The following is a 22,795-nucleotide window of genomic DNA, read 5'->3' as shown; positions in this document are numbered from 1 at the left end:
ATATACTCAAAATTCAAATAAGCTTTTATTTGATCACTTTTTTAATTTCTATACAGAAAATGCCTCCACAATGCAAAATCATAAATATGAAATTTGGTGACTATATGGCGAAGTCTACTGTTAAACGGGCTTCAGAATATTGTGAAATATTGTGTTGCATTGACGAGACTAATTCTGAAATCAAACTAATTGAATCGCTCTAACAATTCAATTGTTCATACACAGCTGATCATCTCATTGACTTCACAAAAACATGAAACCACTGCAGGTCAAACAGTAGCTCTAATAAATATTTGGATTTATTTGAAACACTTGCATTAAAAAATTAGGCTGTATGTGACTTTTTGAGAACTAGCAAATTATTTTATATTTAAATACTAGAATTAAGCCATTTAATTACTATAAAATAGTAAAACTGAAACTATCTTTAAATAGATTGTTGAATTCAGTAAACTTTGTACAAAATGGAAGACTATAGGTGAGAAATAAATGTGCTAAATCTTTTGAGGAATTATTTTAAAAAACTGTCCATTTGTAAAGCAGACTTCAAGAAAAATTCTCACCAAGTTTTTAAATCTCACAAACCAAGTCAATAATAACATGTCCAGGTCATCTTCAATTTACTGCAATACATTTTTTTTTATTAAATATGCATAAATTAAAAGGAGTAAACAAATACTACCATAATGTATAAATGAAAAAATTGATTATATAAAAATATAATTTCATATTTTTGCCTTTGATTTTGATTACTTTAGTTCTGTACAGGTTTTGTGAGATTCCCGTGTGATTTATATTAGAACATCCTGAAGGTATTAAGTGCTCCTGTCACATAAAGTGATATGCAATAAAGCAGTCACTTAATAGGAAGTGCAAATGAAAAAGCATTTTCTATAAGATCGTTACGCGATGGGCCAAATTAATTACAACGCTGAGAAGTGTTAATATGCAGTCAGAACAAAACAATTGAATGCATTTCCCATTGCCAAAGGATCTACGCGTCCTTTCATTCAGAGGTAAAACAACGTAAATGGAAGCCAAATGTGTCCAATCTAACCTCGACTTTATAGTCATTTATTCATATCAAAAGATGTGTATACAATTATATATTCAATCTATAATTATTAACAAAATAAAATGAAAGCGCCCCATCCCCAGCATCTGATCCAAATGATCAAAGATAATACAACATTTATTACAATACAAAAATACTGTACATAGGTGCCTTAAAAATCATCATGTAAAGAGCTCTATCCAGAAAGCACTTTGCTGAAATATTCTCATCGCTCCAAAGAGTTTATAAATTCAACACAATTAGTCAAAAAAGAATGTAATGTTTAAATCTTGCTGCGTATTTTCCTTTCATTTAAGATAAAAAAAAGAAGCAAATTCTCGCTGGAAAACAGGCCTCCGTTTGTGTCCCGCAACAGAGGGGCTTTTCCCTGACCTTACGACCGCCGGAGAAAAAGCATCACGTGAATGAAAATAAAAATGGAAGATTTTTTGAATTATAACCATCTCTATTTCTCACTCCACATCAGCATCTTGGAATTACGAAAATAAATAGATCACGAGTGAGTGGACAGACTTTACTAGAAGATCTCAGAAATCATAGTGAAACTGGATTTCTGATCACGATGTCCCTGATATGATAAACCACCTCAACCATCCCTGCTAATAGCGCCCTCGCTGAAAGTCTGATGGAATAAACAGGAGGCCTGATTCATGATGCTGAACGGTGCAGCTTTACCCAAGGTTGGGCGTTCAGACATCACCATTGTGGACAGCAGCTTAGCTAGCTCAGAAAAGCAAGCTTAGGAAAAAATAAAGAACACAGTTGGTGACGATGAACAGCGCAAACCTCATTCTCCGGATTCGAATCGTTGCTGAAGCGATGCAGACAAATAGGTATGCGATCTATGCATCCGCCACCACCAGCTTAACCCGTTTCCTTGAGTTCGTCATTAAGAAAAACACACAAATCTGCATTCCCACCCCTTATGATGCTTGTGCACCAGCCTGAGAGAGTAGCCCCTGCCTCGCGCTTCCTGTCGGAGTCAGAGCAGAGGCCGAGGTTCAAGTTTCTGTAGATTAAAGATTAAAGTTGGAAGTGATAAGAGTGAGAAAGAATGAAGTGGAGAAGGAAAAAGACAGAAATCAGTCCGTCTCCATGCTGACACAGGAAGAGGCTCCGTCCACGGGATCATGTGTCTGGGACGTGATGTGGTTCTCTGGGACGGGTGGAGGGACGGTGGGCTGGCGGATCTTGTCTTGGCGCTGGTAGAACAGGAGGTAGGCGGCACTGGTCTACAAGAGCAGATGGAGATCGAACATTTCAGTGACTGCTTTTCAAGGCTGCATTTATTTGGTCGAAAACAGCAATACAGTGAAATATTATGACAATTTCAAATGACTGTTTTCAATTTTAATGTTATTAAAAATGTAACTAAAACATATTTTTCAGCATCATTACTCTGTTCAGTGTCACTTTATCCTTCAAAAATCATTCTGATATGCTGATTTGCTGCTCAAGAAACATTAATTGTCAGTGTTGAAAAATAGTTGTGCTGCTTAACATTTTTGTGGAACTCGTGACCCTTTTTTTAGGGTTCTTTGATGAATAGAAAGATCAAAAGAACAGCATTTATTTGAAACAGAAATCTTTTGTGACATTATAAATGTCTTTACTGTCATTCTTTTAATCAATTGAATGCATCTTTGCTGAATAACAGCATTAAAGTCACCATGAAATCAAAATGGACAATTCTTTATTTTAGGGAATACTGCAGTATTTATTATAAATGTATATGTAAATGTATTTATTATAAATCTGTGCACATCATTTTTTTTTATTCCTCATAATTTATCAAAATAACTTCCCCTTCCTTTGCAGATACATCTCTTCACTGATGATGTGTTTACTGGCGTGAGGGCGGGACAACGTGTCACTCACATGACATCACAGCAATAGCAATCATCCAATTAATTCCAAAAATCAAGTCCCGCCCTACATTTTTGCTTGTTTAAAATGCCGTTTCACTTGGATTATTCACACATTAAGAAAGAAAAGTCTATCACAAGTTTCGTGCCAGCCTTAATAACCTTTTTTTAATATGATGGTACTGCAAGTCTTTTTCTGCTTATACAATTTGGTTTGTTTGTTTTGTTTAGATTTACTTTCGTAAATCACCTTAACGCTGTGAAAGCATATAGTAAACTTACAAATTGTATTTTTAATTATATTAATCAACTCCCAAGATGTGGCTGGACGACATGTGATCTCAATCTGGAGGCCACCCTGAGTTTATGATGTAGAATATAAATCCACTGATATGACCATTTCAAAATCTTTTTTTTTTTAACAGATCTGTCTTTTCGGCCAAGAGGCAGAGAAAGTTATTGTGTTTTGAGGAAAAACAAACATTTAATTTTGTCTAGAAGAGAATGCACTGATGAATTATGCCCAGCAAGGCCGAGAAAATGTATTAAAAAGTAAAAAGGGTCTGTTTTGATTTCATGTTGACCACTCAACCCACAGAGAAGCATTAATCTCACCACAATCTGTTCCTCTCTTGCAAAGGTCACCTTGCTGTCGTCAAAGTAATACCACTGGCCGTTGTCCTTGTTCTGGGCATAACTAGTATCTAGAAGGGATAAAAAGGGAAATATTTTTGTAATGTTATTATCACTAAACAAAAAAGCTAGGAATGCACCTATACCACTTTTTTTAGAGTGACTTTCATTTTTGGTAACCGCCGATAAACAAACAAAAATAACGACTTTATTCAACAATTTCTTCTCTTCCATGTCGTTCTCCTACACCATTCACGTTGTGTAAACAGTGCAGCGCTTCCGGGTTCTACGTCAGAACGGCAGCTCATTATTGACCGACGCTGTTCACGTGAGCACCACGACACATGCGTGTGATGATGACGCAGGAGCTGGCCAATAATGAGCCTGGAAGCGCTGCACTGTTTACATTACGTGAATAGCATAGGAGAATGACATGGAAGAGAAGAGATTGTTGAATAAAGTCATTGTTTTAGTTTTTTTGCACACAAAAAGTATTTGTCGTCGCTTCATAACATTACATGTGAACCACTGTAGTCACATGGACTTATTAACAATCTCTTTACTACATTTCTGGGCCTTGAAAGTTGCGATGACGTTGCCGTCTATCGTTGGTTCAGAAATCTCTCGGATTTCATCAAAAATACCTTAATTTGTGTTCTGAAGATGAACTACGGTTTTGAACTAAGGAACTAACAACATGAGGGTAAGAATTAAAATTTTTGGGTGAACTATCCCTTCAAATAGATGTTTCCTTCCGTTATTTTCTTAACTGCTTAATTATGCCTGTTAAAATGTATAGTACGAGCTTCTGTTATTGTTTGTTCTGTTCACTGTTCATTCTATTGCTCTATCGTGTTTCATCCACAGTGCACTGTTGTTCTGTTGTCTGTGTTTCTTTGTCTGGACACAAACACTGTACTGTACACATGCTGCATGGTCTTGGTTTTTGGTATCGGTGCATCCCTAATAATTGCATGCCATTTTTGGCATGACATTTTTATTTGCTGTTAATAAAAGCTTAGAAGACTGATGCTTACAGTGTCCATCTCGGAGTCCGCCGTAGTGGTTCGACACAGAGATCAGGTCATATCTACAGGGAGGTTCAGTACTGTTCATGGTCTTCTTTAGGAGGAAACCTGAGAAGTCCAAATCCCTGCAGACAGAGAATGAGACACATGAACCAAATGGAAACAAGTGCAATAGTCTAAGAATCAACCATTGAAAATAACAAATATTAACAGGATGTGAAGGTACATTTATTACTCACTATGCATTTATTTCCACTATAACTATGCGTTATCGGCACCATTAAAACAACCAGAACTATACAAATGTACACTTCCGGTCAAAATTTGGGGGTCAGTAAGATTTTATTTTCCTTTTTTGAAAGAAATTCATACTTTTATTCAGCAAGAATGCATTAAACTGATCAAAAGTAACAGTAATACATTAATAATGTCTCAAAAATGATATACATTTAAAATAAATGCTGTTATTTTGAACTTTCTAATCAAAGAATCCTGAAAAAATTGTATCACAGGTTTGTGATACAATTTCTGAAGGCTCAAGTGACTGAAGACTGGAGTAATGGCCCCAAATTTTTGAATGGTAGTGTATGTACATCTTAATCTGACAAAACAGTACTTCATCTTACCGCAAGGGGAACTCCACAATAGTATCCAGTTTCTCTCTAGAGTATTTTGTGTAGGAGAAACGCTTTAAATGGATGATCAGAACCTCTGGCAAAGACCACAGATCCAATTTCTTAGTAGCAAGCTGATGCCTTTTACATGTAGGACAATACCTACAGACCACATAAACAAACACAAACTTACATGTGCGGAGGATTCTTTAAATACATCACTAGAAATAATAAAACGAATGGTTCTGGCTCTAAATTATGCAACAAACACCACAAGATGTTCCCCTTCCTACATAAAGTTTGTAGTTCAGTCAGATATGTCAATAGCAAAGAAAGTAAAGTGTGTTGCATGTGCTTGATTGCTTAGTACGTACGCTACAGCTGGATTAAAACTAAATAGTATATGTAGCTTAAGTAAAAACATGAACTGTTACATGATTTATGTATAACATGGTTCCCTACATTATTACAGGAAACCCGGTTCCCAGGGAAAGCAAAAACTGATAAGAATGTAAAATGTGTACCTTGAAATGCATTGTAAGTCGCTTTGGATAAAAGCATCTGACAAATTCATACATGTAAATGTAATAAAGGATAGACTGGAATTAAAGCCTAGAATCTGTGATAGGTCTGAGAAGTAGATTACCAGGGGTTTTCCTCTTCCAGTGTCTCTACCGTGGTAAAGAGCTCTATACATTCCTGTAGCTGCACTGTCGTTTGCAGGTGAGGGACGTCCATGCTCTGATGCTTTATGTATTTCTGCATTAACACATAAACAACACGTGTTTGCAATAGAAAGGATGCAGTTTGCATAACTTCAACCACCAAGACGGAAACAAAAGATCATTAAAAACAATGGATTTTGATTTATATTTAATCAAAGAATCAATTTCATACTGCATTTAAGCAAATTAAGCATATCAAAAAGCATACCAGTGGTTCTTGACTGGTGAATAAAGGTTTGATTGAAAAACCATGATAAATGCAAATAAGAAAATGTTTAATACATTTTTAGGATTGCAAAATAACAAGGCTATTACCTAGGGGAGACAAATTTGTATTTTATTACGTTATTACTGTAAATAATAAACCTTGATGCCATTTTGGGTTGCTGCAAAACCAGTTGAAAACCACTTTTCTTGACAAAGACAGAAAAACTAGGTAATGCATATAGCATTTTGAGGTTTTCTTATTTATAGCAGTGACACAATACCGATCACACATCACTGCATTAGGAGCTATACTTTAAAATGAGCATGACACTAAACCTCTAATAGAATTGACTGTATTGAGCCTTGTATGAGAGGTTACATTCATTTCCTAGTGCAACAACAGACGCAAAGCATTTCTTAAGGATCAAAGAGCTCATTAGCAATCTTACCTCGGCTTCATTCTCATTGTAATACTTCTTCTTTATATCAGGGTCCCAGTCGATGGCAATGTATGGCTGAGCTAAACAGAAACAGTGAGTCAGGCCATTTGGAGCAGGAACATTTACGCTTATGTATTCTCTGATTTAAAAGACACCATGACAGCCGCTCCTCAACTTTGAAAAGGTGTAAATTGAGCAGCCAGATAAATAAAAGACATGCAATCTCACTTTGTTATGACCCTCGCTTGTGCGCACATGACCCTGAAGTCGTACAAAGGCATCAGAAGAAGAGAGGTCTGCAATAAATTGAGTTTCTTATTAGTGTACTCACAGCTGAAAGAGAAGCTGCTGCCCGCCTCTGCCATCCCTCGCTCCGTGGTGCCATTAGAGTTCACCGCCTGAATGGTGAAGAGGGCTTTTTTCCGTCTCTCAGTGTAGTGCCGTCTGTCCGGAACCCTCTTATTTGCCTGCGCACAAGTTGCTGCCCCTTCCCCGTCTTCCTCCTCCTCCTCTTCTTCATCCTCTTCCTCCTTTCCCGAAGGTTTTGCGCTAGCACTTTGGTCCCCATCAGTGGCATCTTGGGAGTTGGTGTCAGTGCTGCCGGACGCTGATTGGCCCTCTTCTGTACTGCTTCCCCGGTCCGGTTCACTGCTCGACTCTTCCTCCTCAGCTCGGTCCTCCCCCTCGCTGCTCGGGCTGGCTTCTAACGGGCCATTGTTCTGCCCATCCGTCTGATTGCTCTCTTGAGTCTGTTCCTCTTTCTTGGCTGGGCCCGCCTCCTCTGAGTCTTCCTCGCCCTCATCTGTTCAGAAATTAATCATTATAAGTACCATAGTGTTGACAAGTTTGGGGAAAGTACAATTTATTTATGATTTGAAAGATGTTTCAGTAACATTTTACTTAAAGCCTTTATATATATAATTCATTATAAAAGTCATTTTAATGCATTAATTATGCCTTGTTGTGCACTTTATAATGCATATCATGAATAATTGTAACCACAGTTATAATACATTATCAATACTTATCTATTCGTTGTTACACCTTTAGAAAGTATAATGCATTAAAACACGACAAACAACCAATTATTAGAAGTAACAAGGAATCTGCCTGCAAATATTATAATGCATTTTAACGTTGGTTACATTTATTTATGAAAAGATATAATGATACCGGTATATAATCTTTATTATGCATTATACATAAAGGCTTTAAGAAAAGTTACCAAAGTCTCTTATGCTCACCATGACTGTTTTTTTTTAATCAGATGTACAGAAAAAACATTAATATTATGAAATATTATTACAATTTAAAATAATCATTTTCTATTTGAATATATTATTAAATTTAATTTATTCCTGTGATGGTAAAGCTGACTTTTCAGCATCATAACCTTCAGAAATCATTCTAATATGCTGATTTGCTGCTCAAGAAACATGTCTTATTATTATTATCAATGTTGAAAACAGTTGTGCTGCTTAATATTTTTGTGGATTTTGAGGAATATAAATTTAAAGAACAGCATTTATTTGAAATAGAAATCATTTGTAACATTATAAATGTCTTGACTGTCAATTTTGATCAATTTAATGCTTCCTTGCTGAATAAATTAATTCTTAATATTGTTGCTATCTTTAACAATAAAATAAATAAAACTTACTGTCCCCAGAATTTTTAAACTTTAAGAAAATGCAGTCATACCATCACTAACTCCGTTGGTCTGTGCCTTGTACAAGTCTTCATCCTCATCTTCTTCCTCCTCTAATTCTGAGGGATCTAGGGGATGGACATAACGCCTGTGTAGGGACATAATCATGACACATATGAATGGCAACCCAACTCAGGCAAAAAAAAGAAAGAAAAAAAGATCACTTTACTTTAACTCAAAAACAGTGATACCGAATAACACCATATGATCACAGAAGTAACAGGAAGCAGATTAACAGTAGATTATTTATCAGATTATCAGATGCAAAGGAACTTAGATAATAGGATGCATATACAGACAGTAAAAACCCCCAAATATATTTATGGTCAATAATAAGAAAGATGCAGTTTTGCACCAAAAAAAACCCCCCATCATATAAGTTGAAAACTAAATGATCTCGAAAGTCTAAACTAGCTTGTGACAAACCCTGTATGACCGGTTAGACTTACGCCAGTCTTTTCAGGAGGAGCTGGTAGAGATCTTCCCGCGTGCACTGGGCGCGCGGTACAGACATCAGCAGCGGGTGACCGAACAGGGAAGTGCTGTAGCTGTTGCTGCCTGAGCCGTAATCTCTGTAATGAGAGCGTTCACGCATGTAGATGGCTAGAATCACCTCCTCATCAGCCTCAGCCATACAGCCACTGTTCAGCTGATACCTGCAGCAACACACCAGAAAAAACAGTCAGACACACACACACCTACCTTTTCCCCAATAACCAGTTTATATACAGTTACAGTATATACCAATATTACCTGTAAATTAAATCTTAAACAATATTGCTACAAGTTAATTAATTACATCTGTGTGTGTTGGTGTGTTTGTATTATTAAGGCTGTTTACTCAGTCCTCTCTTACACAAATATATCGTCCCGGTCCAGTATACAGCTTAAGGACTCCTCAGCTTGGTAAATCCTATAGAAGCGATGATTGAACACGTCAGCCACAGCCATCTGTGCGGAGAAGATCAATTATTAGCTCAGAACAAATGACAGGGTCATATGATTAACCAAATCTAATAATAGAATTTTCAGAACAATTCGACAATGTTTCAATAGTTTAAAAAACTTGTTTGAACCTGGCTGGGTGGGACGTCTGTTGCCTGAGAGAGGGCCGTGCACAAGTCAATCACTCGGCCAGCTTTAGGGACAATCAGACGATACTGCAGAGGGAAGTCACACACATTCATCAGTCATCAGGATGAACAAAACTCAATGTAAAGCATCCTTACTAAGCGCTGTTCAACAGAACTCTCAGACTATTTTGCCCTTAGCAAAACTGGTTCTGATGACACCACCAGCTGTCTTCCTGTTTACAGATGTGCAGCGCTACATCATTCACATCTGCCAAACTCATAGTATGGGCTCACTCATAATGAGCATGTCTGTCGTGCTGCACAGATGCTGCATTTCCTGCCAGAAATGATTGAGCATTATAGTATTTTGCGTTTTTTTGTGTGTGTATATAACATAATACACACCTGTGTTGGTTTGGCCATGGGATCCAGTGAAACATAGAACACCTCCATGACCCTCTCCTTGCTGACTGGTAAGGGCACACTTAAGTAGCAGAAGGGGTCAAAGGTCACAGAGACCTTGTTGCACTCAGGGCACACCAATGTCGACTTAAACAACCCGTGGAAAGTGTCGACAATGACCGAATCGTTCCGCCTCAGATGGTTGCGCCACGCTTCCTCAGCCACTTCCTGTAACACAAAAATAAAAAATGTGATTCCCATAGTAACACTTTTTTTTTGTTTGTAGAGTTCTAAACACGTTAAGAGGTCAACCAATAGTGGTTTTACAGATATTGCTAAACTAAGCTGGAAAACTGGCCAATAACAATGTTTTTTAAAATCATTATTAGCCCTAATAATGATTTTAAATATGATGTTTAATCGGAATAAAACCGCACGCGATTTGGCAAAGGTTGCGATTATTTTATGCGCAGTTTGTCAGTGCAGCACGGCTGATCAGTAGTAAATGCTGCTTATATATATTGTTATATGTTATAAATGGTATGAGGTACACACTATGCGAGTTATTCTTTGTGTACTTGTGTTCATGTGTAAAAAGCACCTGGTCAGGTCTTCCATCAGCATCCTTGAGTTCAATATACTCCTTCTTTTTGACCCGGTTGAGGTCTTCATGAAGACCGTCCAACAGGAAAGACAGCAGCTCCTGAGAGTCGTGTTGCTGGTAGCCCAGAAACTGTGACGCAAAGTGGCCGACCTTGGTCTGCAGACACACAAAAGCAATGCTGGTTCATTTCTGCACAACTAATGGAAAAATTTACTAAAAAAAAAACTCAAACAAACATAATTACCATGTTTACAGCCTATAATAAATGACTTCAACTGATCAAAAGTGACAGTAAAGACATTTAAAATGTTACAAAAGATTTTTGTTTCAAATAAATCCTGTTCTTTTGAACGTTATTTTTCTCGAATCCTGAATAAAATTGTATCACAGTTTGCACAAAAATTCAGCAGAAGTTTTCAACATTAATAATAATAAATGTTTCTTGAGCAGCAAATCGGCATAATGATTTCTGAAGGATCATGTGACACTGAAGGCTGGAGTAATGATGCTGAAAATTCAGCTTTGCATCACAGGAATAAATGACACTTAATACATTCAAATAGAAAACAATTATTTTGAATGGTGATCACGTTATTGTAACGTCTTATTGTAATGTTATTGTTTATAGTCGTTTTTTGCATAATAAGATTTTTTGATTTTCCTTAATTAATATGAAAGAAGGGGGAAAACGGACTGGGAATTGTTGCAAACCAGATTCGAAATGGACAAAATGATTTCAGCTCTGCTGGTCTTCGCAAACAAGTTTTGCACTAAAAATGCTAATGCAGAGTGATCACTACAATTACATTACCTTAAATACCCGAGGAACCACAGAATAGTGCCTCCCTGACCACATCTGTTTGATGACATCTGCGTAGGCTTCTGCAATTTCACCCTTCATGCCCAGAGGGTTAGTGAAGTTCAGCTCCTCCAGATACAAGTTCATCAGGAAGTACTCCGTCAGTGGCGGCGTGTTACTCAGACACTATGGGGAAAAATGCACACTTCATTTTAAGAAGAGCCTTATAGATATTTGATATATGACTGCGTGTTCAACAGTTCATGACCTCTGACCTGTAAAGCTGAGTTCATGAAGCAGGTGTTGCCCAGGTTCGTGAGGCCACACACTCCAGGAGACCCTCGATACGAGTCCTCGTCAGCAGAGTTCCGCCTGGAGACACAAAATTCCATATTAATTCCAAATATTCAATAAAATCACAGTTATGTTTCAAACCCCAGTGAACTGCCCATCTAAAGAGCATTTCTGGTTATGAAAGCCACATACCAACTTTTGATTTGAAAGGTCTCTACGAAAATGCTAGCTAGGTTTTTAATTCTTTTTGAGTTTTTTTTAAGCTTTCTGCAGAGAAAACAATCATAATTTATCTTTATATGAATATTTTCCCCTCTCTCTTTGATGACTAGAATAGGCTAGGTTTGATTACCTTTAGGAATTCAATGTAAATGCCATCTGCTATACTTTTAGCTGATCTAAATTTATACTATGCATTATATCTTTACTATATATATATATTATATGACTGGCTCAACACACAATATGTGACTATAATATAGTGTATTTCTACACTGAAATAGAGGATAACACTTTATTTCAATAGTTCACTTGAAATATTCAACTAACTATAAGTAACTTTGCAGGGACATGTCAACTTCTTTTACTAACCCTAACAGTCTACCAATACTCTTATTAATTTGCAACTGCATACCAACTAAATCTCATTAAAGTTAGTTGACATGTAGTTGCAAAGTATAGTAAGCAGAATGTCTAAAGTGGACTATCGAAATAAAATGAAACCAAATACAGCATTACAATATAAGGTTGAGGCAGTGCAGATCAAGTGATTTTTGCAGCTTAGGTTAAATATTTTTTAAATAAATATTTTTTTTAACTGGGGATGAATAGCACATTAAGCTCCTTAATTCCCCAAAAAAATCATATAAAATTTGATTCCTCATGATATGACCTCTTTAAAATATGTCCCATATATTTTTTAACTGATCTGTATTGGGCAAAATCTCCTTTGCAACCTATTACAGTTGTTTGTCTGTTTATAATTTAGCACCATGCCAACAACTATGGCTATATTCATGGTTAGAAACAAAGTAAAGTAAAAATATATATATATCTAACCTTTATATAACCAACAAATAAAGAGACATTTTATAAAAGGTTTTAATTTATTTGAATTTATTTGAACACTTAATCTGCCCACACTTTATTAAAAATATTTTAATAAGAATGAATCAAGAAGTAGAGCCCTAGAGGATTTAAACCATTACAGTCAATCAAAATAGGCTTCAGAGATATTGGACTCTGGCATAAGGGGCATATAATAGAATCTTTGCCACTCTGGAGATAATATGATCCCAGCCATTTTCAGAAAGGACATGTTTTTCCCAAACTACGAGATTGATCTTGTAAAGTTTATTTGTGCTATACTGATCCCATTTCCCATGCCATTTTTGAAGTGTCTACCTACTACAACTAGTTACAGATTTAAATAAATGCGGCTGATGAAACCTGTTTGGATGACTGTGTGTTTTGTGCTTTAAACACGTGACTTTCCATTTACCTAAACAAAAACAGAAAGGGAACTTGGGCTAGTGCACGAGAGAAGGAAGCTGGTGCCTTCATACTCACATGATCTGAGGCCTGGATGTGGGCCACGTACCATCCACATTCCTGATCTCCATAATCACCGTCTGTGGAGTGGGTAGAGCATGTTAAGACACAACACACCCACAAACACAAGCAGGGTGGCCCATGACAAAGCATTCTTCTTTTTTAAGTACTAGTAGAAAAGTTTGTCTATATGACAAACCAACCGGGCGAAGTTACCAGCAGTGCTTATTGCATAACCGTTTGGTGACATTTACAGTAATATGATGGATGATCAGAGTTAAGGAGTATACATGATAGGTGTGTATTTTACCATGCCGGAACTGAGGCAGGCGTCTAGGACAGTCATGTTAAGGTTGCGTAGCCTTTCTGAGCTTGTATCCGTACTCCTCATCCACAGTCGGCTCTCAGCAGTCTCTGACACAGTAAAATGCTGCCGTATCTTTTGATGTATAGAGTCTATGAAGCACAGATACACATGATAGTGATTTACACACATACCTGAGGAGAAAACACATTCACAGATCTGCAGCTCAGATACACCAGGCTGCCAAAGTCCTGAGGGGTTTCACACATCGGTTTACAAAACGTAATTACATGCCAAATATAAAATAGATCTATGAGAATAGCATTCTGTAAAACAAGTGGCATTCCAGAGCTTGAGCTAAACCTTTGATGCTTTGAAGAAGACATTTAGAAGCTGTTTATCAGGCATAATTCATTGTTTATGAGTTAGTATGAGCAGAAATAATATAACATATAACATGAGCATGCAATAATATAAATAAGATAACATTACACTTAATAACATAGAATAATGTTCAAATGTTTGAGGTTTGTAAGTATAAATAAATACTTTATTCAGCAAAGATGCATTAAATTGAGCAAAAATGACAGTAAAGACATTTGTAATTTTACAAATAAAATCTATTTCAAGTAAATGTGGTTCTTTTGAATATTCTATTCTCATGACGGTAGTGTATGAATGTCATTCAATAAAAAAAATATCAAACCATGAGGAGTTAACTTAAATAAAGATCATAGTACAAGCCGCTTTGCAAGCAGAACATTTTACTACAAAAAATGATGTTTTAAATGATAAAACAATGGATGAACACTAGATCTGTGCCACCCATATGCATGTGAATGCATGAGAGAGGAAAAAAGCACATGCAAAGAAGTTTCTTTTTTAAGTTTGGTGAACTCTCTGAATTTGTCTAACAAAACATATACACACCAGTAGATCTAAACGTCACAAATTGAGCTCAATACAAAGAATGAAGTGGACTGAACTCACAATTATTATTAAACCTGAATGTATTATTATTCGTTATTTCTGATTCATTACTTATTAAAAACAATAGCCCTAATCCCGATGTTCATTGCAGTGATTTTACATACCAAAAGCCTAGTGAGACTACATCTTTAAATGTCCAAATACTTCGTAAAACTAGTCTATACATTAAAAGCCGTTACTTACGTATCTTGTCTGCTCGACTGAACTGTCCAGCTACGGTACTTTCCAAGTTACTAGAGAGACAGAGGTAGACCTCCACAGGGTAGACCTCTACTTTAAGAGTGCTGGGAAGATCAACAACCTGGAAAGAGAAAGATGAAGACTTTCACATCATCTTCAGTTAATGGCAAACCCTGCCTAATTGGACGGACTCCAATACAAAGAAAAGTTAACAGTCTGGTTAACACTACCTTTCGTTCCAAAGGAGGCTGATCATCCATCAAGTCATACCAAGACAAGAGTTTTTGCCAGGCTTCTGATGGGACCAGGATGAAGTCCTCATTCTCCGACAGCCTCTCTTTCAGGTGGTAGGAATCCAAATCTACAAAAAGCATACAAATTATTTCAAACATATTCTTCACCCACAGTTATTAAAGGAAGGGTTGTGCTGGTTGAAAGTCTCTTCACATCCTGAAAGCAATCACTAAGTTTAGTGGTTTAAATGTATTTATATGTACATATCGTCTGTGGAAGGCGCAGGACCATAAAATGTTCGTCCAATCATTGCATTCGTTCACGCCATAACTACTGTGATTTGGAATAGATGGAAACCAGTGACGTTATACTCGGAGCGGTTCGTGAATCGAATTTATGCGTTTAAATGGCAACTTTGAAACACTCTTTGTTTACGTTCATTATTATTGTAATGTTATGTGCTTTGAGACATGAGGTAGTTTAACGCCATCTCTCGTGATGCTTTTTAATCCCTGCTGTACGTGTTCATGTGTTTTGCAAAGAGGCGTGGCTTTGGAGACGCTCTAAAGGAATCTTATGCTTTCAAAGCTAGCTTACTATTGCTAGCCTCTCTGAAAAATGCCTACCCTGCCTTTAAGGGAACAGATTTACAGAGAATGAGACATTAAACATTTGTATGGGGCAACTATGGTATCTTGCTCTAAAAGTCAGCATGAAACGGAAGTTGCGATATACTTTTTTGTTTTCCATATTGTGACAAAAATACAAAAATGAAACAGCTTCTCGGATGAGAAAAAAAAAAGTAGGACGGGACTTGATTGGTTCATTTTAATGGTTGTTATATGATATTGGTCGATCTCATGTGATTGACAGGTTGCCCCGCCCTAACTTTTTTTAAAATAATGATGTGCACAGATAAATCATTTAAACAAACACTTTAATACCTCATATAAAAACAAGAATTGTCCATTTATATTTCATGGCGATTTTAACATCTCAGAATAGCAAAACTTACCTTCAAAGAGCTCAGTGTTATCAATCTTTCCGGGATAAGAGGAGGAATTTTGGTCCCCGGTGTGTACATACTCTTTCCACTGATCAAACCATCTCTTGTCCAACAAATACCTGCAATACAAGACACTTGCACCTGTCACACATTCTGCACTGCTTAGTTATATCAGTCCAACATCATTTAATGAGCTTTAAGACAAATCTGTTTAATGTAAACTGCACAGGGCACCAGTGAAAGACACGGATTAAGACACCAAACACTTGCCATCTGTCTTTCAGGACGAGAATGAATTTATGGCTGATCTGCCTTTCCTTTCCAAGGAACGAGCACAAACCGAAAGTAACTTTCCCATAACAGACTTACATACCTTCCAGAGATGGAAGTGAAACTTAAAGCAAGTGTGTTAATAAATTTGCTGAATGAAAATGAAACGAAACAGTTTAAAGCAGGCAGAGTTGGGAATGTGGTCAGACAACCAACATGTCAATATTTAATTATCCTTAGGAAGCTGTTAACCAGGTAAACAGATCTATCAGGCCTGAAACCCCACCTGTATATTAGTTTCGCCCTCTTATTTGATCTTTAAATCATTTTTAACTCTCTCAATCATATTGGCAAGGCTACTACTGAACCTGAAAACCCTCAAACAACACAAACCCAAACATGTTATCAGTTTTATACAGTTATGTTAGTGCTTTATCTGTGTTGTTGTTGTTGTTGTTTATTGAATGTTTGTTTGTTTGTTATCTTGGCTGAAGTTTCTCTTACCAGCTGTCTCCGGCCCGGAGCTGCTGCTGGTTCAGGTTGTCGATCTCCCGCCACTGGGTCTCTAATCCCGGAGGCTCCGTAGCCGAACCGGTGCTGCAGTTTGCAGCCATAATCACTCATAAAATCCGAAAAAAAGCGTTAGAGCCGCATAGACACACCGGAATGTTTTGACGCAGGAAGTAGGAAGCGGTTAGAATGACAACTTCCGCCTTGCCAAAGGGGGCGGAACTCCAGGGGCGAGAGGGTGTGTGTGATGGAAGAGAGAGTTTACAGTTTGAACCAAATAAATAGATAAATAAATTACCAATGCGATAAATACCTTACGATTTTCATAACATTTACACTGAACTTATGTTTTCATATTAATGTTGTCCTTTATTGAATTCTGCGATTTGTAATGTAATATTTTGTATTTATTTTAGTGCTTTCAAATCGATTATACATATATATATACTACTATACTATACTATATATGCACACACACACACACACACACACACACACACATATATAAATATTATAATAATAATATCTGAATATTTACACACATATATTATATAAACGAAAACTTTTATGTTAGATGTGATTAATCGTGATTAATCGATTTGACACCCCTAATTTATTTATACATTACTGTGTATTGATTAAAAAAATATTATCTGATTACAGGAATGATGGAATGAGGTAATTTGGTTGCTTTTCACATATCTGTATTAGTTGAATGCATGTATTGTAATGCAAAGCACATGGACACTGTACGAATCTGTGTTGGAATATAAATAATTAGATTGTGATATAATAATAATATAGTTTAAGCTGATTTATGAGGACATATATAATAGTTAAAAGTTTCAGCAGTTTTTGGCGGGGTAAGTGATTATTAATAAAAATGATTAAATGTGGAAATCCAGGATTATGTAAGTATTCTAGGCCTGTTCACAAACAGGGTTTAGATTGAGCCAGGATTAGGCTTTAGTTCAATTAGCCTTAGTTAAAGGGATAGTATTTCTTTCTTCTGCTGAACACAAAAGAAGATATTTTAAAGAATGTTGGTAATTAAACAGTTGAGGGTAGCCATTGACTTCCATAAAAAAACATACTATGGAAGTCAATGGCTACCATCAACTGTTTGATTACCAACATTCTTTAAAATATCTTCTTTTGTGTTCAACAGAAGAAAGAAACTCATTCAGGTTTGGAACAGAATGAGGGTGAGTAAATGATTTGTGGGTGATTGTTCCTTTAAGTAGCTTTTATAAACATGACTAGAAAAAAAAACATTACTGATGTGCATCTTGAGACAAAACAATGGCACTGACGAATTTTAAGATATATCAGTACAGGTTGCTTTCAATTCAAACAGCTCAAACATGCATTTTAATCTGGGACTAGGTTTAAACCTTTAAGGTGAAACCGGGGGTTAAAGTTTTAGCTGTAGGACAATGCAAATGGCACAAGGTGGCAGTGTTTGTCAAAAATCACAGTCACAGAACTAATATCGGCAACCCAAATTCGCCTGATATAGATAGTTTTTTTGATCAATCAAGGACATTTTAATCTGATTAAAACTGTTAAACTGTTCAAATTTGCCGTGAACACTTAAGAGATTTTTTAAGAAAAGTAATTTAATAAAAACAATGCAAACTAAAATGGCCTGATGTTCTTGAGGCTGCAGTGCTTGGAAATTGTTTCTTTCCTTCCTGATTATGATGAATCTAAAGTGATACAGTAGGTCCTGTGGTCGTGTTGACAGTAAAATTGATGTGCAGACTGGACAGGTGGCTTTGAGAACATGCATTCTCAGAGTCTCTTATTTTAATACAATGAAAATACAAAATGTATGTTATTTTATTCTATTCTCTGGCACAAAAACAACTTGACCTTCTCATTGCCCCGAATCTTTAGGCCAGCAAATGTGTCATCGTCATAATTCCTGATATTTCATATTTCTGACTGACGACTGATTGATTTGTGAGCAGCTGATAATTTGGTGAATGTTCACTCTGTAGAGCCTTTCAGTCTCTCTAGCAGTCTGTGTTTAGTCTTCTATTGCTCTCTCATCAGATGTCATAATTTCTTCACCTCCAGCACACATGTCTGTCATCTGGGTTTAGTGTTAAGGCGCTCAGACTGAGTAAACTGAGCAGGCAATAGCCTAATGGTTCCTCGTCAACAAAAAGAAATCATATGTTGTAAAAGATAACAAGATCCGCTTCTTACAGGTCCATTAGGTGTTTTTTCACCTACATACTGTCGCACATGATTTGAGCACTTATGTAAATAGGGCAGAATGATTCTCTTTAATGGACATTAATATTTATACCTAAGTGGTTTGTGCATTGCATGTGACAATGCAATTTAGTAGTGCATGCAAAATGCATGAGAACTTGGACTCCTAAGTGTTAGCATGAATTCTTATGAGTGATTTTTTCTCTAGTCTTAATAGAGATAACAATACTGTTAGATGTATATTTAAGATCTAACTTAAACCCAGCTAAAAGGCAATGTTCTCACAACTTTGGCTATTGTTCTGGCAAGTCTCCACCAGTAAGCTGGTGTGTGGTGAGCGTTCTGGCGCACTATGGCTGCCGTCGCATCATCCAAGTGGATGCTGCACATTGGTGGTGGTTGAGGAGATTCCCCCTTCCATGTGAAGCGCTTTGAGTGCCTAGAAAAGCGCTATATAAATGTAATGAATTAAGTGTCACGGGTGGCTGTATATAGAGCGCATGAAGACGAAGAATGCAAGAAAATAGTCGGTAACACTTTATTTCAATAGTTCACTTTAGACATTCTACTAACTATAAGTAACTTTGCAGCTACATGTCAACTAACTGTCATTAGAGTATTAGTAGACTAATAGTAAATAGTAAATGAGGATAAAGGGGATGATTTCGAACACAGCCTAGAAAACTGGGTCAAATTACAGGGCACACAGGCAAACAGGAAAAGAACTAAAACACAAAGAAACTAAGTAAAAACAGAACACATATGTGACAGTACGCCCCCTCCCAGAAAGAGGCGTCCTCACGCCGTAACAGTCCAACTGAGGAGGGATGAACAGGAGAGGGACGGACACAGTCAGGGCAGGAAAAACACTCCATGATGTAGTGGAAGGAGGGAGGAGCCATGGTGGAGAATCACGTGATGATACCATGTGACGCCTGATGGAGACGGAGGAGTCCAAGGAGGAATGGAGGAGGCGGAGACCCGAGGTGAGAGCCGAGGTGGAAATGCAGGCTCACGGGACTGAGGTGGAGACGGGTGTTCGGCAGGCCGGCCGGGGGGAGCCGGAAGGAGCGAGGACCAAGGCAACGCTGGAGGGAAGGAGGAGCCTGGCATAGCCAGAGGGATGGAGGGACAAAGGAGCCTGTTGTAGTCCGAGGACTGACTAACCCCAGTGGAGCTTAGGGAACGTGTAGCCAAGGAGATGCTGAAGGGCCGTAGGGTTGAGGTATAGTCAAGGGCTTGGAGGACTGATACAGAGCAAGGGGATCCCCTTGTCAGGACGGAACTGGTGACTGGAAGCTCAAATCCGCATTCATGCAGCACAGTAGGGTGGATGGATAAGTAGGGAAGGAGGAGGGGATATGCGAAGGTGGAGCAGACACACTAGCTGGCTTTGGTAGAGGAGGTGGGAGAGGGAGGCTGGGTGGGGACTCTGGAAACTCGGAGCTGGACGGAACCAACAAAGATATAGGAGAATTGGGGCTGGGTGGGACCAGAGGGAAAGGGAAACACAGGGCAGCATCCTATTTAAACTCATTCATGCCATGAATGTCCACAGAGACTGGACCCAACATTCCCTAGACTGTGGTGGTGTGTGCGGGGCTCCACTCCAACACACCTGGTCAGACTCTCTGTGAGACCCTGGCTCTGACTTCTCACTCGCGGCAGACTCATGCACTCTGTCTGTGGTAGGCTTCTGCGTAATCTCTGTCACGATCGCGATTGATGGCTGGCTGGTCTCTCGGTGCGGAGAGGGGCTGGTAATGACTTCCTCGGCCAGGCAGATGGTAAAAGCCGATCCGTTACACGCCAGCACCCACTCCACAAACTTGGCGAAATCGTCCCTTGGACCGCTCGCTAAGGCTGGTGTAAAAGAAAGCACAGAGCGAGCGGTCTGGATAGCAAGTCTGGCACGCCAGGTCCTCCAGTGGACGGTCCCTCAGCTCAATGCAGAGTACTTGAACGGCATGTAAATCCATGAGGGGAAAAAAGAAAAAAAAGGGGAGAAAGAAAACGCTGCAAAATTAACTACAGTCTTTTGTCACAGTAGCAGTACATAGAGCGCACGAAGACGAGGAATGCAATGAAATATCTTTTAATTCAATAATCCACACAGGGCAGAAACACGGGGTAACACACCCACTTCACACTTCACAAAGACAAGACTGGACAAAGAACTGAACGAAACAGGCTGAATCCGAAATCGCCCCCATTACCTTAAATAGGCCATTATTTGAGGGGACAGCCATTTGTAGTGGTGTCCGAAACCATAGTGGACGTAATTAAGTGCATTCATTCTATCCCACAATGCACCGCAATTACGAGTGTACATCCGATGTACGCTCAACGGCTGTCAGAATTCGCTCACTCGTTTTCATTCACTCCTTCTAGTGAACTGTATTATTGGACTAACGTAGGGAAAAGTGATTGAGGGTTTAGAGGGCAATTTCGGGTTCAGCCACAGATTAAATGAGGTAATTAACGAACGACAGGTGAACAGAATCATTAATCAAACACGCTAGGAAACTGGGTCAAATTACACGGTAAACAGGCAAAACAGAACCTATGTGACAGCAAGTTTCTCTCAACGTTATGAACAATTTTCTTCCAGTAATGTTACAGTTTTTCTGAATTGCTAAAACACTAAACCAATTCAATAGCCTAAACCAATTTGTCAAATAAATCCCTCTTTCTTCAAGTTCAGGCAGTTAGACACCATTTGCAAATCTCATGCACTCTTTTTGCAAAACGCTAAACACAGGCAGGCAAAAGTTAAACACAACTACAACACAGTCATCGTTTACACACAACGACTCAAAACTGTTCACACTTATTTCTAATGTTGTGATTAAACCAACTGTACAAAATAAGCCAGCTCAGACTGGTGCACTAAATGTTGATATGAACAATGGATGGAAACAATCTGAGAGGGAGAAGAGGAAGACTGTGTGTAAAATGTGGTGGACGAGGAGGAAGAGGATGAGGACGAGAAAGAGCAAGATGTGGACAGTGTGGTCAAGGCTGGATCCGACACACAAGGGTTTTTCCCTTTGCCTGGCAAGAGACGACATTGCCTGTGATGTGGACAAAGTCCTCAGGCTGGACCCAGAACAAAGACGTGATGCTGAGGCAGAATGAATCTCTCACTGACTTTGATTTGGCAGTTGCACAACTCTTTTGAGTGTACCGTAACACACTTTCATTTTTTAACCTTTTGGGCTTTTGCAGTTGGACTACTGTATTTTTACAGTATGCAATGCTGAATGTACAGACATTCAGTACTATACAATATTCAGTACAATGCAGTGCATACAGTATACAATATATTCCCCTTACTTCTGTAAGTTACTTTTTTTATGTAATTGCAAAATTTGTTTTCTATAACTGCATGCTTTGGATGGATTTTTTGATGTAGTGTCTAATGAGAGATCTGTAGTATTTATATTTTGACTGGCTGTGTGTATATGATTATTATTAAATAATTCATTAAATAATTATTAAAGCATTATTTGATTTTGAGCACAGATAAAATGGTTTTACAGCAATTGTTTGATTCAACCCAAAGAGTCAGATGTTCTCTGACTAGAATGTAGTTTGAAGATTTGGTTTTGAACGTTCAGAGAACAATCCAAAAAATGTTTTTATTTTTTTATTTACTTACAGTAATATGAACATTGGCAAAACGTTCTTAGAACATATTTTTGTTAGCTGGGATATTGATAAAGGAACAGTTCACCCAAATAATGAAACGTCACTCTTTTCCGTGCAATCACAATGAATGGGAACTTGAGCTTTCAAGCTCCAAAAAGGAAAAGCATCATAAAATATCATAAAGGAAGTTCATATGATTTGTGCACTAAATTCTAAGTCTTCTGAAGTAATACAATCATTTATTAAGCATTGTGAACTGTCAACAAATCATTTAGACGGCATGGTTTGTGAACTGGATTGGTTTGTGTAAAGAATCTCCTGTTGTTTTCCATGAAAAAATAACAGCATATTGGTTTGGAATAACATGAGGGTGAGAAGATAATGACAGTGTTCATTTTGGATGAAATAT

At 37.8% G+C, this 22,795-nt stretch overlaps 1 protein-coding gene across 1 annotated transcript; it reads right to left on the bottom strand.

Annotated features, from left to right (window-relative positions):
* Positions 1-1,046: 1,046 nt before the first annotated feature.
* On the bottom strand, positions 1,047-16,702 carry usp11 (ubiquitin specific peptidase 11). The gene is made up of 21 exons (XM_056265276.1): positions 16,507-16,702; positions 15,742-15,851; positions 14,723-14,853; positions 14,496-14,613; positions 13,329-13,474; positions 13,037-13,098; positions 11,449-11,545; positions 11,186-11,359; positions 10,372-10,530; positions 9,774-9,998; positions 9,372-9,455; positions 9,152-9,246; positions 8,745-8,951; positions 8,289-8,383; positions 6,919-7,389; positions 6,597-6,667; positions 5,862-5,974; positions 5,228-5,377; positions 4,611-4,726; positions 3,556-3,644; positions 1,047-2,307 (listed from the first exon to the last, which is right to left on the bottom strand). Exons 1-21 carry the CDS (start codon positions 16,614-16,616, stop codon positions 2,158-2,160), a joined length of 2,973 nt encoding a protein of 990 aa, XP_056121251.1. The 5' UTR covers positions 16,617-16,702; the 3' UTR covers positions 1,047-2,157.
* Positions 16,703-22,795: the final 6,093 nt, after the last annotated feature.

Source organism: Rhinichthys klamathensis, unplaced genomic scaffold, assembly GCF_029890125.1.
Source record: "Rhinichthys klamathensis goyatoka isolate OS25496 unplaced genomic scaffold, OSU_Roscu_1.1 h1tg000231l_1, whole genome shotgun sequence".
In the NCBI taxonomy this organism is placed as follows: Eukaryota; Metazoa; Chordata; class Actinopteri; order Cypriniformes; family Leuciscidae; genus Rhinichthys; species Rhinichthys klamathensis.
The sequence above is the reverse complement of the archived record's forward strand: the minus strand, read 5'-3'. Positions and strand labels throughout refer to the sequence as shown.

Coding starts and splice junctions, on each gene's coding strand:
- usp11 (XM_056265276.1), bottom strand. CDS start 16,616: ATGGCTGCAAACTGCAGCACCGGTTCGGCTACGGAGCCTCCGGGATTA. Junction 14,854..15,741: donor TAACACTGAGCTCTTTGAAG/GTAAGTTTTGCT, acceptor TGCTTTTTGTAG/ATTTGGATTCCTACCACCTG. Junction 9,999..10,371: donor CTGATGGAAGACCTGACCAG/GTGCTTTTTACA, acceptor TTTGTGTTACAG/GAAGTGGCTGAGGAAGCGTG.